Consider the following 24,632-nt stretch of genomic DNA (forward strand, 5'->3'; position numbering starts at 1 on the left):
GGAGAAACTTGTAGTGCTGAGACACTCTGACAGAGGAGAAACTTGTAGTGCTGAGACACTCTGACAGAGGAGAAACTTGTAGCGCTGAGACACTCTGACAGAGGAGAAACTTGTAGTGCTGAGACACTCTGACAGAGGAGAAACTTGTAGTGCTGAGACACTCTGACAGAGGAGAAACTTGTAGTGCTGAGACACTCTGACAGAGGAGAAACTTGTAGCGCTGAGACACACTGACAGAGGAGAGACAGAAACAGAGGAGAGAGAGAGAGAGGATCATGGCTGACGTCCATCATTCATTTTGGGGACTGCTTGTGACCGTTTTGTACCTGCTAACAGGTAAGACAGAGGAGAGAGAGTAAGAATATGTCATTAGAGATCATAAAACACATTTATTTCACACGGCCAAACTAGTTCAATTTACATTTTACTAATATAATGATGACATTTCTGTTGTGTATCTGTTTACTCTTGTCTTCACTATTGTATATTAGACAGTATATTACACTATTATTCACACTGAAGAATATCAATAAGAATACCTATGAAATATAATGTCATCTGTATTACCAGTTAATAATTATCTGATGTCATACTCCTTCCAGGTGTCAGTGGAGAAACTATGTTCTCCAGAGTGAAAATAATGACCTGATATTATGTTCTTGTCAGGTGTCAGTGGAGAAACTGTCCCCCACATCACCACAAGGAAATTACGCTATGGTGATAGAGAAACTTCCCTCTTGGCACACACTGGATGAATCAACATTGCGTTGAACCAATGTGGAATAGACATTGAATTGACGTATGTGCCCAGTGAGTAGTGTATGGTGAGAAACTTGTTGTGCAGAGACACTCTGACAGAGAGAGAAGCAAAGGAGAGAGTGAGGGAGAGGACAATGGTTAAAATGGCTGTTTTGGGACTGCTTGGGTCCCTTTTATATCTGCTAACAGGTGAGACCAGTGCGATATTTAGAGAATAACATGCAAACTATCCATCTCAGAAAACAATATATATATATATTCATATTGTAGAATTTCTTTGGTTGAGTAAACATTTTTGTTGTGACATTCGGTGGATATGGTGACTCCATTTATGTGAAAACCTTTTAAGTATATTAATGGTCGCCATCTCTATTCTAATCTGTATTCAAAATAATGACCTGATATTATGTTCTTGTCAGGTGTCAGTGGAGAAACTCTCTCTATGTTCTCCAGAGTGGGAGATGATGTCAGTCTGCCGTGTAACAATGTGGTTAATCCAGACTGCTCCTCAACTACATGGCTCTTCAACAGAGATAGAACTGCCACTGAACGAGTCAGTCTAGGGAAGGTGATAAAACAACCACAACTGAACAACATGGCTGACAGACTGAGTGTGGGGTCTGACTGTTCTCTACGTGTTAGTGATGTCAGAGCTGAGGATGCTGGATTCTACATCTGTGAACAATACCTTACAGAGACTGGACTACAACATGGAGAGGATGCTCATGTTCTTCTGTCTATTCTAACTAGTGAGTATTACTGTTTAAATGTCACTGTGTACAAGTGTGTTGTTAATAATCATATGCTATGTGAAAACAGCCAACAAGTACTGTATACCTTTGTCTCTGTCAGTCTCCTCTACACCACCAGTGACAGATCTGAAGCCTTGTTCTTGTTATGCTCCTAGAATATTAATAAGTTCACATGATCTGTGATGATATTAAAGTTGAATATCAAACCTGATTCATTCTCCTGATATAATATTAGTGATTAATGATTAATTTGATATGAAACCTACTGCTGTGTCTGATGATGATGATGGGTTATTTAAATACACTAAAAGAGGATGTTCTTCTCCTACTGAATTAGATATTAAAGACAAGACCACTGATAGTGATGATGTCATCTCTACTCTCCCAGGTTAAATAGTCCCATCTGTATGATGTGTGAACTGGGTCCTGGGTACTGGGTTTTCCCATGCTGTGTCAGGGTTTGAGACTGGGTCCAGAAAGACACTTGATTTGATGTTTCCAGACAGTTCTGATGTAACTACTCTAATTCCCATCAAGACAACCAGCAGTACTCCACAACAGTATAAGACTGGTCATGTAAAAACAGCCCCAAACATATTGATAGGAAGTACTGCTTGTCTAGTGCTCTAGAGAATGGAGTAGAGAAAGATGTAACAGATTGCAGTAAAGAACTCTATAGGCAACACAGAGTCAGTGGATCCATACTGTACTGTGATGTCACCATTATTCACCAATGACAAGTGGTCACTGTGTTCCACTACTGTAGGACGACCCACACCCCAAAGTGACATTTCTCTCTCTCTCTCTCTCGTGAAACTGTTACTTTTATTTAGAATTCCAATCTCATGACAACTATTTCATCTTAGTCAGCTAAACGACTAATAATTGTTGCACATGGTTCAACCATATTCTCTTGCATATTACTTTTTATCATGTGGAGTCAGATATACATTTTAATAGGCTAATTTCATGGTCTAATTACAAGTTGCGTGTGATGTATATATAATATACTGTATATACACTATTGAAATATGTCTGTCCACCACACTACTATCCAGGAAGTACAGCCTCTACTGCAAGACCAGCCTTGTCAACCCCATCTTCTGCTGGTATTGTATTTAATACTGTTTCCCTTCTCAGTTCTATGGTAGACAGTATGAGTGGTACAGCATGGGGCCAAAGTCAGATGTACTACCTTGGTCAACACAAAGCATGCATTTGTACATGAAACTAAACTTTCATGTTCCATTTTATAACTTGGCTGTGGTGCCGTTCACACTTCTCTCTTCCTGTATGAATTTCTGCTTCTCTGTGATGCCAAATACCAACACTCAGGTTAACACTGTTATATAACACTGTTATATAACCTTTCAATTATTTAGTGGATGGTGTGAACAATCATAATCCATTAAACACAAATTAAAATGCTGAATTAGATCTTTGTTGTTCAGACAGAGACGAAGCTGATGGATATTGGTCTTCAAACTTTACTTTAAATCAATCTAAATGATTGACTGTGTTTAATCACTGTCTGTCTCATTGTCCAGGTACCAGTAATACTGTTAAGTTGCCCATCAGTCACATCATGCTCTTTGTGACACTGACCATCATGGCTGCCATAGTCACTATTCACACAAGGAGGAACCGCCCACCCAAGGCTCTGCCCCCACAAGCAGGTGAGACTCACAGGCATTGGTCCAGTTCCATTTAGGTTCCTAACTCCTCCCACAACATCAGAGTTCACAGATCTGATAGGACTGTATAGACCTAAACATTATGAATGGTTCCATCAATCTATAGAACACATGGAGCAAACAACACATTACATTCACATTCTGATCTTCAGATGTGTGAACTGAAACAGGTCATAAATAGTCATTGAATATTCTCATCTTGTTCCTCTAATCCTATTAACTAGTTCATCTTTATGGTCTGCTATAGAATGAATGGTGACACATGTTGTTTTGTTCTCTGTATAGAAGAAGCCTCTGGTATTGAGGTTCATGTCCTGGAGGAATGACCCCTTGTTCCTCTTCTCCCTGTACTGGACTAAGACTTTCAAACTGTCTGGAGCTTTATTGATTCAGAAACAGAGGACATTATAAATGTTTTTAAAGTTGATGTTTATATATTTTAGTGCATAGAGTGGAAGATGTATTAATTCGTAGTTGTGTTCTTATATTATAGTATCTCTTTATACACCTTTATGTAGTAGCGATTCAAATATCAGCAAACCTTGGCTGATGTGTTTAATTTTTTCTGTCCATTGTTAATGACGTTAGCATGGAGAAATTCCTTGGTATTGTTTAATTAATCATTTGTGTCCTAAGCAGACTTAAACTGAGCACAATGCTTCTTCTAAAATGTATATTAATTACTAAAACTGTTTTTAAATAAACTAATAAAAATACAGTATTTCAAACTGCTACAGGTGTTTTTCAGGCTACCCTTCCACAATGTCAGGTAAAGCATGAATACATTGACCTTATTTCATTTACAACCTTCTTCTAGTCAGCAGCAAAGATAGATGTGTCTGTCCTCTTTCTGAAAGTCTACTCAGAATTTATATGACAAAATAAAGAATTTTAAGCACTTGAAGGCCTTGCTTACCATAGCCACCAGTTCTTCCCGTTGACATTGCAAATGACTTTAGCCTACGTTGCAAATGACTTTAGCCTAGTCACAGACTACTCCATTTATCACCTTTACCTGTTCTTGCCAGGCGTAGTGGTGCTGCCTGTAATCCAAACATCTGGAGGCTGTATCACGCTACGTTAAACAGGTGTCCACATCAAGTTTGGTATCGGTATGACCTCCAGGTTGTCTAAGGAGGGGTGCACCGGCCCAGGTCAGAAATGAAGCAGGTCAAAGCCCCTGTCCATTAATGGTTTAGCGTCTATGAGAAGATGCTACAGTGCAGCCTTGGCAAGACACTGAAACACAATCTTTGATTTTCATTTAGTTTCAGAATAAATATCCTGCTTCATTGTGGCAGCTGCCTCTTAGTGGAACAAAATGAAAAGATATTCAATACGGAAAGAGAGAACTAGGCTATAGCTTAGCTAGCAGGGTGTAACACAGACGCTGGGAGACGAGAAGCAAGAAGTAACGATGGTGACAGGTGTGCGCAATAATCACCACACTGGCAACAACGAGCGCCGGAGAGGGGGAGCAGGGAGTAAACGTGACACAGGGAGTATATCTCACAGTTGAGAATTATACTGCCTCCTACTGGCGAAGACAGTAAATGACTGAATTAAACCCCAACAGGTAATACAATGTTTTGGACCTCTTTGAAAGGAGTTAATCAGTTCTGACTTTAGTCAAAATCATTTTCAACATGAGTAATGAAGGAAAAAAACTGTTATCAGCAAAGCTAAAATATGTTTTTCTAAGAAGCTGCTATTGTGCTACATACTGAAAGAAAATAACAGAGGCATAGGTCATCGCATCTTCACCTTGGACCAACAGAGACAACACGCACAAGGTCACACCAAAGTAAAGGCTGTAAACAGTGTATAGGAGGGAGAGTGATACCATTACAATATGTTCAGTATAGCTTCACTTACATCAACTCTCTGAGGAGGGTTTTGATTGAAGTGGTCAATGGAGGCATAGGTGATTCTGTCAGCAGGTTGACTCTACAAGGGTCAGAATTGTTATTGAAACGTGAATCATTGAAACTGGACATGAGTCTGATTGCAGGATAACAACTGGGTCAAATGATGTTTCATATGAATCATGTTTCAACTTCCATTAGGATATTGATGCACTAACCTTGTCCTCATTGGTTGGTGGGGTGGAGTGGTTTACTGCATTCAGACTCTTCATACATTAATAACAAAGGTAATGGATTCAAAACAATAGAATTATAGTGGAACCTCTTAGTTATTTTACTACAATAGTATAAAACACTAACTGTTTAGTCACAATGTGTCAATGACATGTTTATGTTACTCACAATGCTGTTATCAGTTGATTCTCTGAAAACAAATAACTGAATAATTGATACAGGGGAACAACTGTCTCCATGTGTATTACTGTGTTATTATTGCACTCCATTAAAGTCAAAGAAAAATGATGAATGTCAGTATGTACATGTTCTCCTTCTGCGTACTATAAAGACAACACACAACTGCTCCCACAGCCACTCCTACAGTCACAGGGAGGATCTGGTTAAGTGGAGAACCTGAAAGAACCAGGAAGAGGATGTAGGACCTGGTTTAGTGGAAGAGAACCAGCCAGGACCAGATAGAGGATGAGGGGTGGTTTAGTATGGGACCTGGCAGGATGAGAGAGGGGATGAGGGGTGGTTTAGTATGGGACCTGGCAGGACGAGAGAGGGGATGAGGGGTGGTTTAGTATGGGACCTGGCAGGACGAGAGAGGGGATGAGGGGTGGTTTAGTATGGGACCTGGCAGGACGAGAGAGGGGATGAGGGGTGGTTTAGTATGGGACTCAACAGGACCAGAGAGGGGATGGAGTCTGGTTTAGTGGGGGACCTGACAGGACCAGAGAGGAGATGCAGAGTGTTTGTTTACTCATATTGTTTAGCAGAAAATATGTCAGCGTTAACCAGACAAGCAGAAATGTACAAAGAAAGAGAGAAGTCTGAAGTACAAAAGGTTAACATGAATGGTAGACTACATGTACAGTGCCTTCAGAAAGTGTTCATACCCCTTGACTTATTCCATATTTTGTTGTGATAAAGCCTGAATTCAAAATGGATTAAGAAATCTATAATTTTTGTGGCGGGCTGGGTGCCTGCAGGCTGACCCCGGTCGTTGAACAGTGTTTCCTCCGAGACATTGGTGCGGCTGGCTTCCGACTTAAACTGGCGGGTGTTAAAAACCTCTCTGGGCTGAGATCCTACTAACAGGATCGATATGAAAACAGCCAGTGAAAGTGCAGGGCGCCAAATTCAAAGAACAGAAATCTCATAATTAAAATTCCTCAAACATACAAGTATTTCACACCATTTTAAAGATACACTTCTTGTTAATCCCACCACAGTGTCCGATTTCAAATAGGCTTTACAGCAAAAGCACCACAAACGATTATGTTAGGTCACCGCAAAATCACAGGAAAACACAGCCATTTTTCCAGCCAAAGAGAGAAGTCACAAAAATCTGAAATAGAGATAGAATTAATCACTAACCTTTGATGATCTTCATCAGATGACACTCATAGGACTTCATGTTACACAATACATGTATGTTTTGTTCGATAAAGTTCATATTTATAGTGCCACATCAATTTACAGAAATACTCATCATAAATGTTGATGAAAATACAAGTGTTATACATGGAACTTTAGATACACTTCTCCTTAATGCAACCGCTGTGTCAGATTTCAAAAAAACTTTACGGAAAAAGCAAACCATGCAATAATCTGAGTACGGCGCTCAGAGACCAAAACAACCCAAACAGATATCCGCCATGTTGGAGTCAACAGAAGTCAGAAATTGCATTATAAATATTCACTTACCTTTGATGATCTTCATCAGAATGCACTCCTAGGAATCCCAGTTCCACAATAAATGTTTGATTTGTTCGATAAAGTTCATCTTTATGTCCAAATACCTCCTTTTGTTAGCCCGTTCAGTTCACAAATCCAAATTCATGACGCACGAGCAGACGAAAAGTCAAAAAGTTCCGTTACAGTCCGTAGAAACATGTCAAACGAAGTATAGAATCAATCTTTATGATGTTTTTAACATACATTTTCAATAATGTTCCAACCGGAGAATTCCTTTGTCTGTAGAAATGCAATGGAACAGAGCTCGCTCTCACATGAACGAGCGTCACGAGCTTATGGCACTCTGCCAGACACCTGGCTTGAACATACCTTATGAGCCCCCACTTCACAGTAGAAGCATCAGACAAGGTTCTAAAGACTGTTCACATCTGGTGGAAGCCTTAGGAAGTGCAACATGACCAATATCCCACTGTATCTTCAATAGGGAATGAGTTGAAAAACGACAAACCTCAGATTTCCCACATCCTGGTTGAATTTCTGTTATACTCACAGACATCATTCAAACAGTTTTAGAAACTTCAGAGTGTTTTCTATCCAAATATACTAATAATATGCATATCTTAGCTTCTGGAACTGAGTAGCAGGCAGTTTACTCTGGGCACCTTATTCATCCAAGCTACTCAATACTGCCCCCAGCCATAATTAAGGAGCGTGGTTAGGCGGGTCATGTTTCAGAGGACGCATGATTCCACCTTCGCCTCTCCCGAGCCCGTTGGGGAGTTGCAGCGATGAGACAAGATCTAATTGGGGAGAACAAGGCTGGGTAAAATACAATAACATACAAAAATAATCAAACATAAATCATGTAACAGATATCGGACATGGCAGAAAGAGTGTGGCCTTTTCTATACCTGCAGGCTGGAGATTAAATGTGTGACAATATTATGAGATGGACACTTTTTACATCATGCAGGTTTCTCTGAACAAATATTCTGACCTAAATGGCTCCCAATCAAATAGAAAATGCACTGACATGTTAACAAACGGTATATCCTAAAAACAGGACAGGTCTAAGTAAAATGGACAATATGGAATGACAATCAGGTTACTCTGCTGAACAGAAGTTTCCCCCCGTGGGCTAAATTGTCATGATCAGTGGTTTCATATCTGTATGCATCAATGTTTGACCAGATGATTATAGTGAAAAATAAAATATTTCTGCATTTCCCGCTGTGTAAACACATTTTAACTAGGCTCAGGATAACTGCTGATAAAGTTGGGTAGCTGATATTCAGAGCTTAACTAGCCAAATGAACTATATTCTTGGAGAATATTCTGAAAATACAACTGGTTTGATATGGAAACAGAGATGCCAGAGGCTGCAGGAAGAGGAGGGGGGGGGTCATACAGAGGTCAAACCAAGAGGGTGGATATAAGTTACACCACAGAACTGTAATGATCATTGAATCATTATAATGCTATGGGTTACACAGTGTCCAACAAATAGGGACTAGGGACAAATAGAGGATCCTACTTCCCTTTAACTAGCTACATGGCACCACCTAGTGGTGAAACTCACTGGTACGTCTGTCAGAGTATAACGTGATTGGTTTGGTTCCTTATGATCTTGAAGACACAACACTGGAGGCTACAGCTCTCAAAGACACACCTGTACTACAGTGGAAGAGATACTACTACCCCATTAATACATAATGAATCATTACCTGATGATCTTGTAGAAGACACAGCCGGTGCTCCAGACGTCCATCTTGTGAGAGTAGTGTCCGTCTGTTACGAGGCACTCTGGGGTTGTGTACCAACGTGTAGAGATTTACTCTGTGTAGGGCGGGAGTAAACACTCTAACACGAGCCAAAGTCCCCCAGCTTCAGAGTGTCCTTCTGTTGAGGGGAGAAGACACAGAATACTACTACTGAGTGTGTGTTATACTGTCCTAACACCAGGTACTGTATGAAGCTTGCTGATGAAGGCTGGAATGTGTGGCTTTTAAATGATAAAGAAACATTTCACTGAACATCCATTTTCATAAAACAGTGACTGAATACAAAGTGACTGTGAGTGTTTGTCATGGCATTCTTAGTGCCACCATGGTAGGTTCAGTAGAGTTCTCCTCCAAACTCAATACATCTCTGTCTATGGGAATCTGTCTCACCTTAATCTGAATGTTCTCTGGTTTGACGTCCCGGTGGAAGAGACCATGACTGTGGGGAGAGAAGTTACATGTCAGAAAAATGTACTGAACTGACCCTTGACACACACACACACACACACACACACACACACACACACACACACACACACACACACACACACACACACACACACACACACACACACACACACACACACACACACACACACACACACACACACACACACACACATCAGAAGGGAGCCTGCTCTCCTAATGCTCATCTGTGATTACTTGTGTATGTGGTCCAGAGACCTGCAGAGCTGATACATGTAGTTGTGGATCCTGCTCTCTGGCATGGGGTACTGTCGGGTTAACCCAGGGGTCAGAGGTCAGGGGTTATGGTAGAAATGAAGCACAGTGTTACACCTCAGTCACCCATGATAAAATCACCAGTTTACTGCTGATAGCATTTGAAGTTCCAACAAAGGTAAAGGCTGTGTTTCATTCCTGTGGGATGTGAATGTTCCCTCCCTTTTGCCCTCTTTAACTCTGGTAGGATTGGATATGTGAAAGAAATGTGTCGGAAAACTAGACGGAACAACTCCTTACGTCCACCCGTCTGAGATCTATGAAGGGGAGTGAATAAGGGAAGAAGGAAAGGAAGAAAAAAAATGGAATGAAATGTAGCCATATACTAAGAGTAGACTGATACTAGGAGAAGAATATTCTCTAAGTTAATTTTTAAATAACTCATCATCATCAGACACATACAGTAGAGAGCAGTATGATTGTTCACTAATCACTGATATCAGGAGAAAGGATCAGGTTTGACATTCACTTTAATGTCATTACAAATCTTGTTAACTTTATTTCCAAATTATAACAAGAATACATACCTTCCTGAGAACATGGAGGTGAAGTCAATGGAGGTCTTCACTTTTCCTCCTTCAGTCAGCTGACGTGTCCACTTCCTGTTGTTGTCCTCCCTCTGGATTGTCACAGTGATGACACAGAGAATGTTGTGTGACCTGATATCTGGAGTCGTCCTGCAGATCAGTACTTGTCTCATCCACCAGCTCAGTGTAACACCACTAATGATGTGTGAGTTACACCTTCCGTCAAAAGTGAGTAGAGAGCACCTTAATGTCACTGTTCCATCAGGCTTTAGATCTGTCACTGTTCCATCAGGCTTTAGATCTGTCACTGTTCCATCAGGCTTTAGATCTGTCACTGTTCCATCAGGCTTTAGATCTGTCACTGTTCCATCAGGCTTTAGATCTGTCACTGTTCCATCAGGCTTTAGATCTGTCACTGTTCCATCAGGCTTTAGATCTGTCACTGTTCCATCAGGCTTTAGATCTGTCACTGTTGTGGACAGGGAGACTGTGAAAGACAAGGAAATATTTCAATTTTACTGTTACAAATACATCATATATACCAAGCTTAATATATTCTACTTTCTATGTTGTTGAGTTGCAAAATGCAAATGCATCTCAATATTTGAACAATGTCGCCGGAGGGGAAGCCTGCCGTTTTATGTGCTCCTAACCAACTGTGTTATTTTGTTTGTTTTTCGCTTTGTTTGTACCTTCTTTATTTCCTTATTTTGTATATAATGTTGCTTGTCCCATCTCTTATGAGCGCAAACTTCTGGACATCAGAGCAGTGATTACTCAACTCGAACAGGACAAAGATTTTTTCTTTAACGAGTCCGACGTGAAGGATATACTGCTTTATCGTGAACGGGCCCAAACTTGTAATTTGCGTGAAGAAAAGACGGAGAAAAATGGGGCGGAGGTCAGGCTGCCTTCTGAGAATTCATAGATGAGTCAGTAAACCCCCACTGCCATCCGTTCTATTGGCCAACGTGTAATCATTGGAAAACAAAATGGATGATCTACGATCAAGATTATCCTACCAACGGGATATTAAAAACTAATATTTTATGTTTCACCGAGTCGTGGCTGAACGACGACACGGACAATATACAGCTGGCGGGATTTCCATGCATCGGCAGGACAGAGAAGCTACTTCTGGTAAGACGAGGGGCGGGGTGTGTGTCTATTTGTCAATAACAGCTGGTGTGCGATGTCTAATATTAAAGAAGTCTCGAGGTATTGCTCACCTGAGGTAGAGTAACTCATGATAAGCTGTAGACCACACTATCTACCAAGATTATTCATTGCCGTCTATTTAGCACCACAAACCGATGCTTTACTAATACGGCACTCAACCAGCTGTATAAGGCTATAAACAAACAAGAAAATGCTAATCAAGAAAAGGCGCTTCTAGTGGCCAGGGACTTTAATGCAGGCAAACTTAAATCTGTTTTACCTCATTTCTACCAGCATGTCACATGTCCAACCAGAGGAAAAACAACTCTAGACCACCTTTACTCCACACACAGAGACACATACAAAGCTCTCCCTCGTCCTCCATTTGGCAAATCTGACCGTAATTATATCCTCCTGGTTCCTACTTACAAGCAAAACTAAAGCAGGAAGTACCAGTGACTCGCTCAATACGGAAGTGGTCAGATGTCGCGGATGCTATGCTACAGGACTGTTTTGCTAGCACAGACTGGAATATGTTCCGGGATTCATCCAATGGCATTGAGGAGTATACCACCTCAGTCATCGTCTTCATCAATAAGTGCATCGACGACGTCGTCCCCACAGTGACCGTGCGTACATATCCCAACCAGAAGCCATGGATTACAGGCAAAATCTGCATCGAGCTCAAGACCAGAGCTGTCGCTTTCAAGGAGCGGACACCAATCCGGACACTTATAAGAAATCCCGCTACGCCCTCAGACGAACCATCAAACAGCGTCCATACAGGATTAAGATTGAATCCTACTACACCGGCTCTGACGCTCGTCTGAAAACTATTACGGACTACGAAGGGAAACCCAGCTGTGAGCTGTCTAGTGACGCGAGCCTAGCAGACGAGCTAAATGCCTTTTATGCTCAGTTCGAGGCAAGCAACACTGAAGCATGCATAAGAGCACCAGAATTCCGGACAACTGTATGATAACAACTCTTGGTAGCCGATGTAAACAACCCCTTTAAACAGGTCAACATTCACAAAGCCGCGGGGCCAGACATATTACCAGGACGTGTACTCAAAGCATGCACTGACCGTCTGGCAAGTGTCTTCACTGACATATTCAACCTCTCCTTGACTGAGTCTGTAATACTAACATGTTTCAAGCAGACCACCATAGTTCCTGTGCCCAAGGAAGCAAAGGTAAATTGGCAAAATAATTACCGCCCGCAGCACTGACGTCGGTAGCCATGAAGTGCTTTGAAAGCCTGGTCATGGGTCACATCAACAGCAGCATCCTGGACACCCTAGACCCACTCCAATTCGCATACCGCCCCAACAGAGCCGCATTTGACGCAATCTCAATCGCACTCCACACTGCCCTTTCCCACCTGGACAAAAGGAACACCTATGTGAGAATGCTATTCATTGACTACAGGTCAGCGTTCAACACCATAGTGCCCTCAAAGCTCATCAATAAGCTAAGGACCCTGGAACTAAACACCTCACTCTGCAACTGGATCCTGGACTTCCTGATGGGCCGCCCCCAGGTGGTAAGGGTAGGCAACAACACGTCTGCCATGATGATCCTCAACACTGGAGCCACTCAGGGGTGTGTGCTTAGTCCTCTCCTGTACTCCCTGTTCACCTATGACAGAGTGGCCAAACACGACTCCAACAACATCATTAAGTTTGCTGAGGACACATCAGTGGTAGGCCTGATCACCTCTACTAACCTTAATCCCCCTTTATTGAATCGTTACCGGTACCCCCTGTATATAGCCTCGTTATTGTTATTTTATTGTGTTACTTTTATTATTTTTAACTTTAGTTTATTTGGTAAATAATTTCTTAACTCTTTACTGAACTGCACTGTTGGTTAAGGGCTTGTAAGTAAGCATTTCACAGTAAGGTCTACACCTGTTGTATTCAGCATTTCACAGTAAGGTCTACACCTGTTGTATTCAGCATTTTCACAGTAAGGTCTACACCTGTTGTATTCAGCATTTCACAGTAAGGTCTACACTTGTTGTATTCAGCATTTCACTGTAAGGTCTACCTGTTGTATTCAGCATTTCACTGTAAGGTCTACACCTGTTGTATTCGGCGCATGTGACTACTAACGTTTGATTTGATTTGAATATTTATTTGTATTATTTCGAAAGCGTGAAATTACTAGCTATGTTATTTTTAGGGTGAAGTGTAATGACCTCTTTTTCTCTCTGCTCAGCCTCAGAAAAACAGAAGTGGTCTGAGCTGAAATAACCACTGAAAGAAGGACCAGTTGGAGACATCGACATTCATATTCATTCTCATGTTTATAGAGTTTCATGTTTGGTTTCAGTTACATTTACCTCTCTAACAATTGAAATTCCCTCAATTACCAAGGTGGGATATCAGCCTTTAGAGGAAGTATTTTGATAAAAAGGAGGACATTTTTAGTTTGTAAACACAAAACAATTCACAAATCTATAATGTTTATACATTTTCACTGCTAACACAGTTATGTGCTGCTTCTATAAGCTGGTATGAGGAATATACCCTGCTATTACAGGAACGTGATTGGATGTCCAGTTCAGTCCTTGACAGGTATAGAACATATTGGTACATATGCAGAAACATACAATGTGATGTTATACACAAACAGGTAGAATCTGCCTTAATATATGAACAGTGGGTCATCAAAAGTTGTACTAAACAGATAGGAACAACACCAAATCACTGGTACTACCCAGCAGGGGCATGGTGCAGCTGTCCAAGGCCTGGTGATGGGACTCCTCTCTGGGCTGGAGGGACAAGACAGAACCTATAAATACCTTTATCAGAGTAGGGTAGAATATAACTGCTGCCCATACAGAGATGGAAATATGCCTTTACATCACCACACCTAAAATGTAATTCCACATTGTAAAAGCAGTGAGCATTATTAACAATGATAGGCATAAGATCATGATTCAAACATAACATATCTGCACTTTGTTTATATTGAACTTCTGTCTGTCTCTGTACATGAACTCAAATCCAATAAAAAGCAGCTTCAGGAAAGGGAGGTCAGGGAGGAACGAGTTCTGGGATGGAGCCTGTGTTTTTGACCACTGACCTGCTTCTGTCACGGTGAGTGGCAGGTCCTGGATACGATGGCAGGGAGGCGTTCACGGTGGATCCTGGCAGTGCAGAAGGAGGACGTGGGGTAGGGACAGGCCCTGGTTACAATCAGTCTGGGTAATTATCGACAGTGCTAGATTAGTATATTAGTTATTAGTTAGTATTTAGTATAAGTATTGAGATAAACTTTTGTTATTGACCAAATACATATTTTCCACCATAATTTGCAAATAAATTCATTAAAAATCCTACAATGTGATTTTCTGGATATTTTTTTCTCATTTTGTCTGTCATAGTTGAAGTGTACCTGTGATGAAAATTACAGGCTTCTCTCATCTTTTTAAGTGGGAGAACTTGCACAATTGGTGGCTGACTAAATACTTTTTTGCCCCACTGTACATGTTCGGTTGCAGTTACATTCACCTCTCTAACAATTGAAATCCCCTCCATTACCAAGGTGGGATATCAGCCTTTAGAGGAAATGGTTTGCATATTTAGTTTGTAAACGCATAACCATTGTCACGATGTGCGCTACTGGTTGAAGGCAAGTCAGGTGCAGGAGAGCAGAGATGGGTGATAATAGGTGCACTTTATTCATACCCAATGAAAACAGCAAATAACGGCCTAAGTACACGAACGGTACAAATAAACTAAACACACGGGCCAAACACAGACCCGGCGCAAACCAGCCTGATGCCAACTACACGTAACAAACAAACAATTCCACACAAGAACATGGGGGGAACAGAGGAATATATATACACAATGTAATTAGGGAATGTGAGCCAGGTGTGCGGGGAACAAGACAAAACAAATGGAACAATGAAAAATGGAGCGGCGATGGCTAGAAGGCCGGTGAAGTCGACCGCCGAACGTCGCCCGAACAAGGAGAGGAGCTGACTTCGGGGGAAGTCGTGACAACCTTTCTCAGATCCTTTATTGACCTTGTAGCTACAAACACAGTTGTGCTGCTTCTATAAGCTGGTATAGGAATATTTATTTTATTTAACCTTTATTTAACTAGGCAAGTCAGTTAGGAATACATTCTTATTTACAATGACGGCCTACCAAAAGGCAGAAGACCTCCTGTGCGGACGGGCTGGGATGAAAAAATGAAGAAATAAATATAAGTAATAAATATATAAGTAATAAATATATAAGTAATAAATATATAAGTAATAAATATATAAGGACAAAACACTCATCACGACAAGAGACAACACTACATAAAGAGAGACCTAAGACAACAACATAGCAAGGCAGCAACATATGACAAGACGGCATGGTAGCAACACAACATGACAACATGGTAGCAACACAACATGACAACATGGTGGCAAAACAACATGGTAGCAACATAACATGACAACATGGTAGCAACACAACATGACAACAAGGTGGTAAAACAACATGGTAGCAACACAACATGACAACATGGTGGCAACACAACATGACAACATTGTAGCAACACAACATGACAACATGGTGGCAACACAACATGACAACATGGTAGCAACACAACATGACAACATGGTGACAACACAACATGGTAGCAACACAACATGATAACATGGTGGTAAAACAACATGGTAGCAACACAACATGACAACATGGTGGTAAAACAACATGGTAGCAACACAACATGACAACATGGTGGCAAAACAACATGGTAGCAACACAACATGACAACATGGTAGCAACACAACATGACAACATGGTAGCAACACAACATGACAACATGGTAGCATCACATGACAACATGGTGGCAAAACAACATGACAACATGGTAGCAACACAACATGACAACATGGTAGCATCACAACATGACAACATGGTAGCAACACAACATGACAACATGGTAGCATCACAACATGCCAACATGGTAGCAACACAACATGACAACATGGTGGCAAAACAACATGACAACATGGTAGCAACACAACATGACAACATGGTAGCAACACAACATGCTAGCAACACAACATGACAACATGGTGGCAAAACAACATGACAACATGGTAGCAACACAACATGACAACATGGTAGCAACACAACATGACAACATGGTAGCATCACAACATGCCAACATGGTAGCAACACAACATGACAACATGGTGGCAAAACAACATGACAACATGGTAGCAACACAACATGACAACATGGTAGCAACACAACATGCTAGCAACACAACATGACAACATGGTGGCAAAACAACATGACAACATGGTAGCAACACAACATGACAACATGGTAGCAACACAATATGACAACATGGTGGCACAACATGGTAGCAACACAACATGACAACATGGTAGCAACACAACATGACAACATGGTAGCAACACAACATGGTAGCAGCACAAAACATGGTATAAGCATTTTTGTGCACAGACAACAGCACAAAGGGCAAGAAGGTAAAGACAACAATACATCACGCAAAGCAGCCACAACTGTCAATAACAAATATGTTTTATGAGCAAAGCTAATATATGTTGCTATTGTGCTCTATGTACACACTACCTTATCCATCTAGTAATCATCATTAAAAACACATCTCAGTGGCCTGTGAGATCCAGTGGTTCACTTCACATGTACAGCCTGGACTACCGGAGTCATACTCTCCTCTCTCCTCTCCTCTACTCTCTCTCCTCTCCTCTACTCTCTCTCCTCTCCTCTACTCTCTCTCCTCCCCTCTATTCTCCTCTCTCCTCTTCTTTCCTCTCTCCTCTCTCTCCTCTACTCTCCACTCCTCTACTCTCCTCTACTCTGTCCTCTACTCTCTCCTCTACTCTCCTCTGTCCTCTACTCTCCTCTCTCCTCCTCTCTCTCCTCTACTCTCCTCTACTCTACTCTCCTCTCTCCTCTCACCTATCCTCTGCTCTCCTCTCTCTCCTCTGCTCTCCTCTCCTCTACTCTCCTCTACTCTCTCCTCTACTCTTGTCTCTCCTCTCTCCTCTCCTCTCCTCTCTCCTCAAATCTCCTCTCCTCTCTCTCTTTCTCTCCCTCCTGCTCTATCCTCTTCTCTCCTCTCTCTACTCTTCTCTCTCCTCTACTCTCCGCTCTCCTCTACTCTACTCTCCTCAACTCTCCTCTCTCCTCATCTCTCTCTTCAACTCTCCTCTACTCTCCTCTTCTCTCCTCTCTTCTTCTCTCCGCTTCTCTCCTCTACTCTCCTCTCTCGTCTGCTCTCCTCTCTCCTTTGCTCTCCTCTCTCCTCTACTCTCCTCTCTCCTCTACTCTCCTCTCTCCTCTACTCTCCTCTACTCTGCTCTCTCCTCTTCTCTTTTCACCACTCTCCTCTACTCTCCTCTACTATCCTCTACTATCCTCAATTCTCCTCTATTCTCCTCTTCTTTCCTCTCTTCTCTGCTTTCCTCTCTCCTCTTCTCTGCTTTCCTCTCTCTACTCTCCGCTACTCTCCACAACTCTTCTCTTCTCTTCTCCTCTCCCCTCCACTCTCCTATACTCTCCTCTGCTCTCTACTCTCTCCTCTACTCTCCCCTCTACTCTCCCCTCTCCTCTCTCTCCTCTCTCCTCTATTCTCCTCCTCTCCTCTATTCTCCTCCTCTCCTCTCCACTCTCCTATACTCTCCTCTGCTCTCTACTCTCTCCTCTCCTCTATTCTCCTCTTTCCTCTCTCCTACTCTCCTTTCCTCTCTCCTACTCTCCTCTCTCCCCTCTTTTCCTCTCCTCTCTCCTCCTCTCCTCTCTACTTACTTCTCCCTTCTACCCTCTTCTCCTCTTTCCTCTACCCTATTCTCTCCTCTCTTCTCCTCTCTCCTCCTCTCCTCTCTACTCTCTTCTCCCCTCTACCCTCTTCTCCTCTCTACTCTCTCCTCTACTCTGTTCTACTCTCCTCTCATCTTCTTTCCTCTTCTCTGCTTTCCACTGTACTCTCTTCTCATCTGCCCTGCTCTATTCTCCTCTCTCCTCTCTCCTCTCTCCTTCTCTATTTCTTTCTCTGCTCAGCAACAGAAAAACAGAAGTGGTCTGAGCTGAAATAACCACAAAGAGAACCAGTTGCAGACATACATACAGTGGGGCAAAAAAGTATTTAGTCAGCCACCAATTGTGCAAGTTCTCCCACTTAAAAAGATGAGGCCTGTAATTTTCATCATAGGTGCATTTCAACAGACAAAATTAGAAAAGAAAATCCAGACAATCACATTGTAGGATTTTTAATGAATTTAATTGCAAATTATGGTGGAAAAGGGGACTGGTGGTGTTACAGCTTGTTACATTGAACTCAGATCATACTGTCTCTGTGTCGGGGTTAGACACTTGTTCAGAGGACTGGTGGTGGTACAGCTTGTTACATTGAACTCAGATCATACTGTCTCTGTGTCGGGGTTAGACACTTGTTCAGAGGACAGGTGGTGGTACAGCTTGTTACATTGAACTCAGATCATAATGTCTCTGTGTCGGGGTTAGACACTTGTTCAGAGGACAGGTGGTGGTACAGCTTGTTACATTGAACTCAGATCATACTGTCTCTGTGTCGGGGTTAGACACTTGTTCAGAGGACAGGTGGTGGTACAGCTTGTTACATTGAACTCAGATCATACTGTCTCTGTGTCGGGGTTAGACACTTGTTCAGAGGACAGGTGGTGGTACAGCTTGTTACATTGAACTCAGATCATACTGTCTCTGTGTCGGGGTTAGACACTTGTTCAGAGGACTGGTGGTAGTACAGGAGCACTCTGAAGGTCTTGGGAGGAAGTTGTAGGAAGTGCCAATGATGTGGCAGCAGAGTCTCTGAATGACTTCCAATCCTGGAGAGACAAGAGACTTGATTCCACTGATATGTCATGTTGACGTGTTGACTATGTCACTTGACTTTGTCACTTGACATATTTCCGTCCTGTAAACTATTTAGATAGTTAGGGGAGGGTGTGGTGTCCCGGGTTGTCCTTGTCTCATCGCACTCTAGCTACTCCTGTGGCGAGCCGGGCGCAATGCAGGCTGACACGGTCGCCATGTGTACAGTGATTCCTCAGACACATTGGTGCACATTGTGTCAAGAAGCAGTGCCTCTTGGCAGGGTTGTGTTTAGTTGTATGTTTGAGTAGGCTAGTGTAGCTCTACTAAAACACATGGCTCAAAAAGAGGGATGTGGTTAGCGGTTATGATATGAAGGTTTGGCTTGGAAAGGTTTAGTTGCCTGGTCACAGACAGCTGATGTGTTCTGCACTGGATCCCACAAATGAAGGGAAAAGGTGAGAGGAGGAGAGTGTTGATGTGAGAAGGAATTAACAAGCAAAGTGATCATGCTGTTTGTTTATGGCTACGAGGAAATTGACCTGTATTTGCATGTGATCAGGGGTTTATTCATTCTAGTATCACGTAGTAGCCTAAACGTATCAATGTTACACTGAGCTGGGTGACTGGAATATGAATGACAGTCATCCAAGTAAACGGCACCAATCGCCACTTGAATATGAGCACATTAATGCCATATCCCTGCATCACTAATACAGACTCTCATACATGTGAAGAAGGCCTTCAACTGCTGGTGAGCTGGAGGATTCTCACCAAGGTGTCAGAAACTAGATAAAAACCATGACTACGTTGAGGAAGTGATGCTATAGTGGTGAGTAGAGATGCTGCTGTATGGTGAGAAACTCATAGTGCTGAGACACTCTGACAGAGGAGAAACTCATAGTGCTGAGACACTCTGACAGAGGAGAAACTTGTAGTGCTGAGACACTCTGACAGAGGAGAAACTTGTAGTGCTGAGACACTCTGACAGAGGAGAAACTTGTAGCGCTGAGACACTCTGACAGAGGAGAAACGTGTAGTGCTGAGACACTCTGACAGAGGAGAAACTTGTAGTGCTGAGACACTCTGACAGAGGAGAAACTTGTAGTGCTGAGACACTCTGACAGAGGAGAAACTTGTAGTGCTGAGACACTCTGACAGAGGAGAAACTTGTAGTGCTGAGACACTCTGACAGAGGAGAAACTTGTAGTGCTGAGACACACTGACAGAGGAGAAACTTGTAGTGCTGAGACACTCTGACAGAGGAGAAACTTGTAGTGCTGAGACACTCTGACAGAGGAGAAACTTGTAGTGCTGAGACACTCTGACAGAGGAGTAACTTGTAGTGCTGAGACACTCTGACAGAGGAGAAACTTGTAGTGCTGAGACACTCTGACAGAGGAGAAACTTGTAGTGCTGAGACACACTGACAGAGGACAAACTTGTAGTGCTGAGACACTCTGACAGAGGAGAAACTTGTAGTGCTGAGACACTCTGACAGAGGAGTAACTTGTAGTGCTGAGACACTCTGACAGAGGAGAAACTTGTAGTGCTGAGACACTCTGACAGAGGAGAAACTTGTAGTGCTGAGACACTCAAACAGAGGAGAAACTTGTAGTGCTGAGACACTCTGACAGAGGAGAAACTTGTAGTGCTGAGACACTCTGACAGAGGAGAAACTTGTAGTGCTGAGACACTCTGACAGAGGAGAGACTTGTAGCGCTGAGACACTCTGACAGAGGAGAAACTTGTAGCGCTGAGACACTCTGACAGAGGAGAAACTTGTAGTGCTGAGACACACTGACAGAGGACAAACTTGTAGTGCTGAGACACTCTGACAGAGGAGAAACTTGTAGTGCTGAGACACTCTGACAGAGGAGTAACTTGTAGTGCTGAGACACTCTGACAGAGGAGAAACTTGTAGTGCTGAGACACTCTGACAGAGGAGAAACTTGTAGTGCTGAGACACTCAAACAGAGGAGAAACTTGTAGTGCTGAGACACTCTGACAGAGGAGAAACTTGTAGTGCTGAGACACTCTGACAGAGGAGAAACTTGTAGTGCTGAGACACTCTGACAGAGGAGAGACTTGTAGCGCTGAGACACTCTGACAGAGGAGAAACTTGTAGCGCTGAGACACTCTGACAGAGGAGAAACTTGTAGTGCTGAGACACTCTGACAGAGGAGAGACAGAAACAGAGGAGAGAGAGAGAGGATCATGGCTGACATCCATCATTCATTTTGGGGACTGCTCGTGACCGTTTTGTACCTGCTAACAGGTAAGACAGAGGAGAGAGAGTAAGAATATGTCATTAGAGATCATAAAACACATTTATTTCACACGGCCAAACTAGTTCAGTTTACATTTTAATTAATATAATGATGACATTTCTGTTGTGTATCTGTTTACTCTTGTCTTCACTATTGTATAATAAACAGTATATTACACTATTATTCACACTGAAGAATATCAATAAGAATACCTATGAAATATAATGTAATCTGTATTACCAGTTAATAATTATCTGATGTCATACTCCTTCCAGGTGTCAGTGGAGAAACTATGTTCTCCAGAGTGAAAATAATGACCTGATATTATGTTCTTGTCAGGTGTCAGTGGAGAAACTGTCCCCCACATCACCACAAGGAAATTACGCTATGGTGATAGAGAAACTTCCCTCTTGGCACACACTGGATGAATCAACATTGTTTCCACAATATTTCAACAAAATTGCGTTGAACCAATGTGGAATAGACATTGAATTGACGTATGTGCCCAGTGAGTAGTGTATGGTGAGAAACTTGTTGTGCAGAGACACTCCGACAGAGAGAGAAGCAAAGGAGAGAGTGAGGGAGAGGACAATGGTTAAAATGGCTGTTTTGGGACTGTTTGGGTCCCTTTTATATCTGCTAACAGGTGAGACCAGTGCAATATTTAGAGAATAACATGCAAACTATCCATCTCAGAAAACAATATATATATTCATATTGTAGAATTTCTTTGGTTGAGTAAACATTTTTGTTGTGACATTCGGTGGATATGGTGACTCCATTTATGTGAAAAGCATACCTTTTAAGTATATTAATGGTCGCCATCTCTATTCTAATCTGTATTCAAAATAATGACCTGATATTATGTTCTTGTCAGGTGTCAGTGGAGAAACTCTCTCTATGTTCTCCAGAGTGGGAGATGATGTCAGTCTGCCGTGTAACAATGTGGTTAATCCAGACTGTTCCTCAACTACATGGCTCTATACCAGAGATGTATCTACTGGTACTATTGAAGTAGTTGAATTTGGGAAGATCAAAGTTGAGATGACAGAGAGAGCAGACAGACTGAGTTTAGGGTCTGACTGTTCTCTACATGTTAGTGATGTCAGAGCTGAGGATGCTGGACTCTACACTTGTCGACAGTTCCTTACAGAGACTGGACCACAACAAAGAGAGGATGCTCATGTTCTTCTGTCTGTTCTAACCAGTGAGTATTACTGTTTAAATCAGAGTTTAAATGTCACTGTGTACAAGTGTGTTGTTAATTATCATATGCTATGTGAAAACAGCCAACAAGTACTGTATACCTTTGTCTCTTTCTCAGTCTCCTCTACCCCACCAGTGACAGATCTGAAGCCTAATGTAGATATGACGTTACGGTGTTCTCTGCTCACCTATAAGGGACGTGAAAGGTACAACTTAGGAGTTAGTCTCAGCTGGGTGCCTGAAACAGGTACTAATGTCCAGGTCACACAGCGTTCTCCCTGTGACATCACTCTGACTGTGACACTCCAGAGGGAGGACAACAACAGGAAGTGGACGTGCACGCTGACTGAAAAGGGAAACGTGAAGATCTCCTTTACCTTCACCTCCACATTCTCAGGTATGTGTTCTTGTTATGCTCCTAGAATATGAATAAGTTCACAAGATCTGTGATGATATTAAAGTTGAATATCAAACCTGATTCATTCTCCTGATATTAGTGATTAATGATTAATTTGATATGAAATCTCCTCTCTACTCTCCTACTCTTCTCTCTCCTTTCTCCTCTCCTCTCTCCTCCTCCTCTTTCCTCTACACTCCTCTCTCCTCTTCCATCCTGTCTCCTCTCTTATCTCCTCTCCTCTACTCTCCTCTCCTCTCCCTCTTCTCTTCTCTTCTCTTCTCTCCTCTCCTCTCCTCTCCTCTCCTCTCCTCTCCTCTCCTCTACTCTTTTCTCCCCTCTACTCTCTTCTCTACTTCTCTCTAATCCTCTCTCCTCTCTCCTTTCCTCTCTCCTCTCTCCTCTCTCCTCTCCTCTCCTCTCCTTTCTCCTCTCCTCTCTCCTCTACTCTCCACTCCTCTCTTCACTACTCTCCTTTCTCCTCTACCCTCCTCTCTCCTCATCACTCCTCTACTCTCCTCTTTTCTCCTCTTTCCACTAATCTACTCTCTTCTCTCATCTCCTCTCTCCTACTCTACTCTCCTCTCTCCTCTCTCCTCCCCTCTGCTATCCTCTCTCCTCTCCTCTCCTCTCTCCTCTCCTCTCTCCTCTACTCTCTCCTCTACTCTCTCCTCTACTCTCTCCTCTACTCTCTCCCCTCCTTTCTCCTCTACCCTCTTCTCTCCTCAACTCTCCTCTCTCCCCCTCTCTCTCCTCCTCTACTCTCCTCTCTCCTCCTTTCCTCCAATCTCCCCTACTCTCCTCTCCCCTACTCTCCTCTCCCCTACTCTCCTCTCCTCTCCTCTGATCTATACTCTCTCCTCTCCCCTCTACTCTCTCCTCTCCTCTCTCCTCTCCTCTCCTCTCTATTCTGATCTATACTCTCTCCTCTCCCCTCTACTCTCTCATCTACTCTACTCTCCTCTCCACTATCTCCTCTCCTTTCTCCTCCACTCTATTCTCCTCTGTTCTCTCCTCTCTCCTCCTCTCTCCTCTACTCTCCTCTCTCCTCTTCCATCCTGTCTCCTCTCTCATCTACTCTCCTCTACTCCCCTCTTTCCTCAACTCTCCTCTCCTCTCCTCTCCGCTTCTATCCTCTCTCCTCTGCTCTCCTCTCTCCTCTCTCCTTCGCTCTCCTCTACTTTCTTCTCTCCGCTTCTCTCCTTTACTCTCCTCTCCTCTACCACTCTCCTCTCTCCTCAACTCTCCTCATCTCTCTCCTCCTCTCTCCTCTCCTCTCCCCCTCTCTCCTCCTTTCCTCCACTCTCCTCCTTTCCTCCTCTCCTCTCCTCTCCTCTCATCTCCTCTCCTCTCCCCTCTAACCTCTCCTCTCCTCTCTCCTCTCCTCTCTCCTCTCCTCTCCTCTGATCTATACTCTCTCCTCTCCCCTCTACTCTCTCATCTACTCTACTCTCCTCTCCTCTCCTCTATCTCCTCCCCTCTCCTTTCTCCTCCACTCTATTCTCCTCTGCTCTCTCCTCTCTCCTCCTCTCTCTCCTCTTTCCTCTACTCTCCTCTTCCATCCTGTCTCCTCTCTCCTCTACTCCCCTCTTTCCTCAACTCTATTCTCTCCTCTACTTTCTTCTCTCCGCTTCTCCCCTCTCCTCTCTCCTCCACCACTCTCCTCTCTCCTCTCCTCTCTCCTCTCCTCTCTCCTCTCCTCTCCCT

At 42.8% G+C, this 24,632-nt stretch overlaps 2 protein-coding genes across 3 annotated transcripts; both read left to right on the forward strand.

Moving 5' to 3' along the window:
* The first annotated feature begins 805 nt into the window (after positions 1-805).
* On the forward strand, positions 806-4,031 carry LOC120035382. Of its 2 annotated transcripts, XM_038982147.1 has the most exons (5): positions 806-948; positions 1,179-1,508; positions 2,570-2,620; positions 3,059-3,187; positions 3,491-4,031. In XM_038982147.1, exons 1-5 carry the CDS (start codon positions 822-824, stop codon positions 3,529-3,531), a joined length of 678 nt encoding a protein of 225 aa, XP_038838075.1. In that variant the 5' UTR covers positions 806-821; the 3' UTR covers positions 3,532-4,031. The 2 variants fall into 2 exon arrangements, with proteins under 2 accessions (XP_038838075.1, XP_038838076.1); XM_038982148.1 differs by lacking the exon at positions 2,570-2,620 and having other exon boundaries at positions 3,491-4,030.
* A 17,698-nt stretch (positions 4,032-21,729) lies between these two features.
* LOC120035381 lies at positions 21,730-22,925 on the forward strand (the record flags this gene model as incomplete). The annotated part of the gene is made up of 3 exons (XM_038982146.1): positions 21,730-21,968; positions 22,200-22,529; positions 22,647-22,925. Coding segments are annotated over exons 1-3 (736 nt in total), but the record flags the coding sequence as incomplete, so codon positions are not given.
* Between the last annotated feature and the right edge of the window lie 1,707 nt (positions 22,926-24,632).

The sequence above is a fragment of the Salvelinus namaycush genome, unplaced genomic scaffold, assembly GCF_016432855.1.
Source record: "Salvelinus namaycush isolate Seneca unplaced genomic scaffold, SaNama_1.0 Scaffold1048, whole genome shotgun sequence".
NCBI lineage: Eukaryota > Metazoa > Chordata > Actinopteri > Salmoniformes > Salmonidae > Salvelinus > Salvelinus namaycush.

Coding starts and splice junctions, on each gene's coding strand:
- LOC120035382 (XM_038982147.1), top strand. CDS start 822: ATGGTGAGAAACTTGTTGTGCAGAGACACTCTGACAGAGAGAGAAGCA. Junction 949..1,178: donor CCTTTTATATCTGCTAACAG/GTGAGACCAGTG, acceptor TGTTCTTGTCAG/GTGTCAGTGGAGAAACTCTC. Junction 2,621..3,058: donor GTCAACCCCATCTTCTGCTG/GTATTGTATTTA, acceptor CTCATTGTCCAG/GTACCAGTAATACTGTTAAG.